General features: G+C 52.9%; 1 protein-coding gene across 1 annotated transcript in view; it reads left to right on the forward strand.

The window, feature by feature from the left end:
• The window catches only part of LOC119110004 (uncharacterized), a gene marked incomplete at its 3' end in the record, with an annotated part of 29,502 nt that extends 24,118 nt beyond the window's left edge, over positions 1-5,384 (forward strand). Inside the window, exons 5-6 of the mRNA XM_037233752.1 lie at positions 3,467-3,619; positions 5,296-5,384. Of these exons, the coding sequence (XP_037089647.1) occupies positions 3,467-3,619; positions 5,296-5,384 (242 nt within the window). The remainder of the gene's footprint in view (positions 1-3,466; positions 3,620-5,295) is intronic.
• Between the last annotated feature and the right edge of the window lie 616 nt (positions 5,385-6,000).

The following is a 6,000-nucleotide window of genomic DNA, read 5'->3' on the forward strand; positions in this document are numbered from 1 at the left end:
CTGCATGCACTTGTTTCCATTTTGCATCCCTGGTATACCCACATCAAGAGGCCTGTTTTTAAGCTGCGAATGCTTTAGGTAGCGACAGGTGAGACGTGTTAGATGTCTAACACGAGAGTGTCAATTTCATTACTTCCTCGGGTTTAACAACGGAATCCTGCGAGCAAATACTCCATACGCTTTGCAAGTTGTTGTAGTAATGTTTCCCGAGAGGTGCTATAATCATATCCGAACTCAATAATTGTGGAAAGGGAGGTGCCTGTACGCACATTAAGTGTGACTGAACAATGGTAAATGTCACCTCAGACAGGCCACACCAGGTCATAGAGATCAAATGTGCACTTTCTGAACCCCTCCTGCTATCTCGAGAACCAGGTATGCTACGATAATTCGGATTCCTGCATACGATAGCTCTACAAAAAGAAAAACTATGGGATGGAAGTTAGTAGACCTTGCTACATCTGAGCCCTGCATTTCTGTGACAGGTCGAAGGAACGAAGGTTCTAATTGCTGTGCCACGTACGACAACATTAAGAACTTGAGAACACTCGACCTAAAAGAACAGAGAACATGAGAACTCTAAGAACAACACAAGAACTTGAGAACACTCGACCATTACGCCCCACCCCTTTCAGAGATGAAAAATATGTGACCTTAGGGCGTAAACCGCATGATCTTCAAAGCGTTAAATGCTGTCACAAAGGTCAAAGTTTGACCATGATTGACCTTGGATGATGTGACCTTGCATTAGCCACCAGAACAATATTAGTACACTTTATAGCGATATTGATAAGAAGAGCAGCCTAGAAAATTTGTGGAGTGTATTTCGTGTGAGAAATCAACACTATTGATAAATTCTGAGCAAAATGTCACCGACCTGACCTCAAGGAAGAGGTCACAGGTCATGAATCATCACGTCATCAAAAACCCGATGTTTTCGCCATATGCATAAAAATGATGCAAACTCGCAAGCTCAAATTTCAGTAGCGTGCTCTAAATTTGTCGGCATCTATTCCCAATAAATGATATTGAGGCCTTCCCCCCCCCCCCTCATGTAAAGCGAGGGTGAACAAGGTGTCGAACTCGGTGCCAAATCTGAAACGCACAAAAACTATTGTAAATAGGTAAGAAGGTTATCGTTTGTCATTAAGTCCATCAAGCCGCTAAGTTTTGCTACGTAAGCGTTTCCGTTTTATCATCATGTACCTATTCGTCATTTTGTTTGCGATTTGGTCCAATGGCCGGGGACCAAATAGTAAAGTGGCGCTTTTCTGAAATAATGAAAAGGCAAGTACACGACGATGAACAAGATTTTGCTGAAGTAAAATTTACAGGCTGTTTGGATAGATCTGACGACTTTGTTTGTCCCAGCGTTCAAGTATTTTGGAGTTGGTGCCGAGTTAGCTCTCTGTGAGGTAATACCAGGGTGGAAATGATTTAAATAAACACCAGCCTCTGAACCAGAAGTCATGCTGAGGCGAAAGCGTTTGAAATATTTCTGCGCCGGTAGCGAACGAACGGCAAACGAAACGTGTGGGTGAAACGGAGACGCGGCAACTTTCTACTATTTACCAAAAAACAGTTAACATTGATAGGTTACATAATTTTGTCCCACTCCAACATCGGTTGCACCATCACGCTTGCTAGCGCCGACCGACTCCAAAGCCGATGTATCTGAACAAAAAATGTCATAACTGCTCATCACTGACCCATATGAGTCAGGCAAAAAAGATCGGTATGCAATTATCAGTTGAGTAGTTTGAGTCATAGAGCGTTATATAGAAAACGTTGGAAAAGAAACATTGCCATGCAACAATGTATCCATCTTTAAGTTTACAAAACGAGACTATCGGTTTCAGCCAATGCGTCTTTCTTTGGTTGCAAAGAGCCAAAAGCCCGTCAAAAGCGATCGTTCGTGTTAAAAAAATCATTATATCTGGAAAAGTTCTGCGAGGCACTTTGCGACTCACGCTCGGTACGTTGTCCGCAATTCCTCGATGTCGGGGCCGGTTCGCCGAAGATGGAATTCACTTGGTGACAATCTTATTTTGGCAACACCCTTACCCACACTCACTCGCAGATTCATCGATATTTTGATGGGTTCACAGGCTCTGCCTGTGGCATGGTGGAGTCGTGCCATGCAACCGGTTCACATAAATCAAGACGGACTTCCTCTTTGTGACACCGGCTCTACGTCGGCACAGTCCTAAACGCCACATTCCTGCCCGGTATGCCTCGAGCGCGTGCGGCGCGCCGGAGCCCCCTCTCGCCAGCACTCCTCCACACGCGAAGGGGGAGGGGAAGGGGCAGAGCTCGCGTGTGTCGCGGACGCAACGATAAAAGGCGACGTGGCACCCCCAGCTGCGCTGAATGCACTCCGTGTCCCCCCGATCGATCCCGCGGTGGTCCGGGAGTGATGGTGACGGATGATAGGCGGGCCCGGTGAGCAAGACGCCGCGGCTGGGGCGGCCTGTGGGTCCAGGGTCGGCTAGGCTCGTGGGGCGTCATGAGCGATGCGATGGTGAGCGGTGGTGATAATGATGATAATCAGGCAGATATAGAGCACGGACGGTGTCACGGAATGAGGAGTTCGGGGTGTTGTGCAGCCTCATGGGTCATGCAGACCTGTGTGTTCGTTGCCCTATGACGCATAAAGCCTTGTGAGAACACGATGCCAACCACGTGATACCGTGCCGAAGAATACCAAACGACAGACGTGAGGATCAGGTGAAACTTAATTTGTCACATGATGAGTTGTGGACATCTGCGTTACTTCAAACTCAGATAAGCACGTGCCATACTTTACCGATTCGACTTTCTCTTGTTCGTGTCTGGTCATTCTTCCTGGCCGCAACTAGACAAGCACAGATGTCCTTTCGTGTCCTTCCATCGGTGATTTTCCCTTCGGTAATGTGCCCTGTCGGTGATGTTCGCTAGCAGTTGCAGCCCATCTCAAGGATTTCTTCTCTTCGTTAGTCACATCTCTGGAGCAGTGTCGTCTGTCCACCAGTGTCGTCTGTCCATCTGCCGTCTGTCATTCAGTCATCCTTCCATGCATCCGCGTTTTCACCACCGGTCTCGTCCCTTGACCGGTGCGGTCCCTCCATCAGCGCCATCCCTCCAACCGTACGCTATTCCTCAGCACGCACGTTCCCTTACTGCCATTTCTAACCGGCTCCTTTTCTGCGCCAGTTCAGTACGTCCATCGTCACATTCTCTTCCACATCATCGAACCTCATCGTCGAGCCTCATCATCGAATCTCATCATCGGACCACATCATTGAACCTCATCATCGAACCGCCATCCGTGTCGTCCCGCGGGCGGCCCGTCCCCAGGCCAGCCCCCCCCCCCCCCCCTCCCCCTCCCCCATCAGTGACCCAGCCGCTGGACTGATCGCGGCGGTGGCACAGAAAGACCAGCCCACTCCTTCCCCACCAGTGACCTAGCCCCCTGGACCGATCGCAGCGGTGGCACAGAAGGCCGAGTCGCTGTACGCCATGGGAGAGTTCGAGGTGGCGCTAGTGTTCTTCAGCCGTGGTCTTCGGCTCCGGCCCGACATGGCCGTCTTCTCGCTCGGCGTGGACACGGCTACCGAGGCCATCGAGAACGCCGTCGGAGGTGGGTCAGCCTAGCTGAGAGGATGTGGACATCACCTCCGGGGGGGAGATGGGCTCCATCTCCGGGGAGGTGGGCTCCACCTCCGGGGAGGTGATGCCCTCCTCCGTGTTGGTGGGAATCACCTCCGGGGTGGTGGGCTCCACCTCCGGGAGGCGGGTCTGGAACTCCGGAAGGAGGCGTGCTCACTTCGTCTGGTGGAGATGGATCCTCACCGGGAGGAAGTGGGTCCCCTGACTGAGAGGAGGTGGGCTCTATCTCCATGGGAAGTGGGTTCCTCCTCGGGGGAGGTGGTGACCATCTCCTGGGGAGGTGGGCATCACCTCCGGGGAGGCAGGCTCCATCTCCGGGGGATGTGGACTTCACCTGCGGGGGAGATGAGTCTCTAACTCCGTAAGGAGACGTGCTTACCTTGTCGGGATAGATGGATCCTCACCGGGAAGGAATGGGTCCCCTGACTGAAAGGAGGTGGGTCTCTAACTCTGGGAGGAGGTGGGCTTCCTTTGCCAGGAGGAGATGGGTTCCTCTTCGTGAGAAGATGGGTCCCCCCATCGAGAAGACGTCGGTCTCCGTCTACGAGAGGAGGCGAATCCCCCTTGTTGGGGGGTTGGGGGAGGTGCGTCTGATCTCTGGGACAGAGTGGGTCTCCCGGAGGAGGTGGATCTCCATATCTTCGAGGAGCTTGACTCCTCACTTAAAAGAGTTGGATATCCCGCACATCCCAGGTGGTGTAGGTCCCCATCTCAGCGAGAAGGTAGGTCACCTCAACGGGGGAAGGCCGGCCTCTAACACTGACTGATGGTGAAGAAAGAACGACCTTAAACCCCGTCACCAACGTTCAAGGTCTCCATCACTATGCACACTGGCAAATGCAGATCTTGTTAATAATCATGTAAAAAGTTAATAAGCGTAATGTACGCACGGTGTGCAAGCCTATCCATTGCAACTTGACTGTATGCGTTCAAAAGTCCGTCTGTTTACACATGTACCGTGTGTTTCTACGGATGTGTAATGATACCCACATCGCAAATCTGCATTCATTCGAACATGAATCGCAAAAAATACAATCGTGTATGGAATCGGTGAATCGATGAATGAATCGGTCAAATCGGTAAATCGGAATCCGATGTCTCTTGCTCGCCGCATGCTTCTTTTTGTCGAAGGGCTTAGCCGTAGCCCTCTACTGAAAAAGCAGCTTCCGAATAGTTCAGGAAACCGCTGGTCATCCGGGACGCGTTATTAACGTTCCATTGCTTTGGAAAAGGCGGAGGAAACCCTGCACAACCTGCCTGCTAAAGTAATTTTTCCTTGTGAACTGACTGGCTCCGTAGAACCGGACCAAAAATTCGCAACAATACACGCCAAGCATATGCTCCATAGTCCGCACAGATTGAGGTGCTTCTAGGCTCCAGCGGAGCGTGGAGCGAATCTTGTGGACTTTGCATCTTTTCCGCGAAAAGCGTTTGCATATTTTGCTGGCAAGCATAGATTACTACAAACCCCTCGATCGACGACACCAGCGACGATTGGTATGATCACTGGCGTCTTAATCGCGAGTACCCAAGCTGTCAAGCACGCGCACTCTCCGATGGAAGCCTCACTGGCTACCCGGCACAGCCAAAGCGGATCCAGTCCGGTGGCGACTGCTCAGCCGGCTCATACAGGGGGACGCTCCTCAGCTCGCGCCGGGCTCGACTTCAGTGCAGCGTCCTCCAAAGCCGGGGTGGACCTGGACACCGTCGTGGCCAGCGCTGGCCTGGTCTCCGGCGCCGAGGCGGGGATCGTCGCGGCGAAGCTGCGCGGCGGGGCGGCCCCGCCCGCTCCCGCCGTGCCAGCCCCGGCGGACGGCGGGGAGGGCGCGGCGCGTCCCCGCTCGGCGGTCGGACACGGCCGCGGTCGACGCTCGCCCTCCGTCTCCCGCGCCCGCACCGTTCTCCAGGAGCTGGCCGTCGACAAGGAGTACATGGAGAGGTGAGTGGTGCCGGCCGGACTCCTCCTGTGATGTAGGCAGACTGGTTGGGGGCGGGGGAGGGGAACGAGACCGTTCGTGTCTGAGTGAACCCTGAGCCGAAGACGCACTGCCTGACAAGGGCCAAAGAAAAATGAGAGTCTTTTCTCCAAGCTAGGAGAGTTTTCTCGCCCAGCCTGGGGGTGCTCGGGAGGATCTGAGCTTGTCAGAGTTCCCAGTCAGAGAGAGCTCCCAGACTTGTCAGAGTACTACGTTATCTCATTTCTTTTCGGATCGCACCACCGTATTCGTCGTAACGGGTCGCGTCCTCTCGCCGACCCGACCCTGTCCGTTCACATATGGATTCCGGTATGACAGTGAGGGGTATGACTCTTTCACTATTGCCTGCTGTCCATGTCACAAGCTGCTGCTGCCT

This window comes from Pollicipes pollicipes, unplaced genomic scaffold (genome assembly GCF_011947565.3).
Source record: "Pollicipes pollicipes isolate AB1234 unplaced genomic scaffold, Ppol_2.1 Scaffold_7231;HRSCAF=8579_pilon_pilon_pilon, whole genome shotgun sequence".
Taxonomy (NCBI): Eukaryota; Metazoa; Arthropoda; class Thecostraca; order Pollicipedomorpha; family Pollicipedidae; genus Pollicipes; species Pollicipes pollicipes.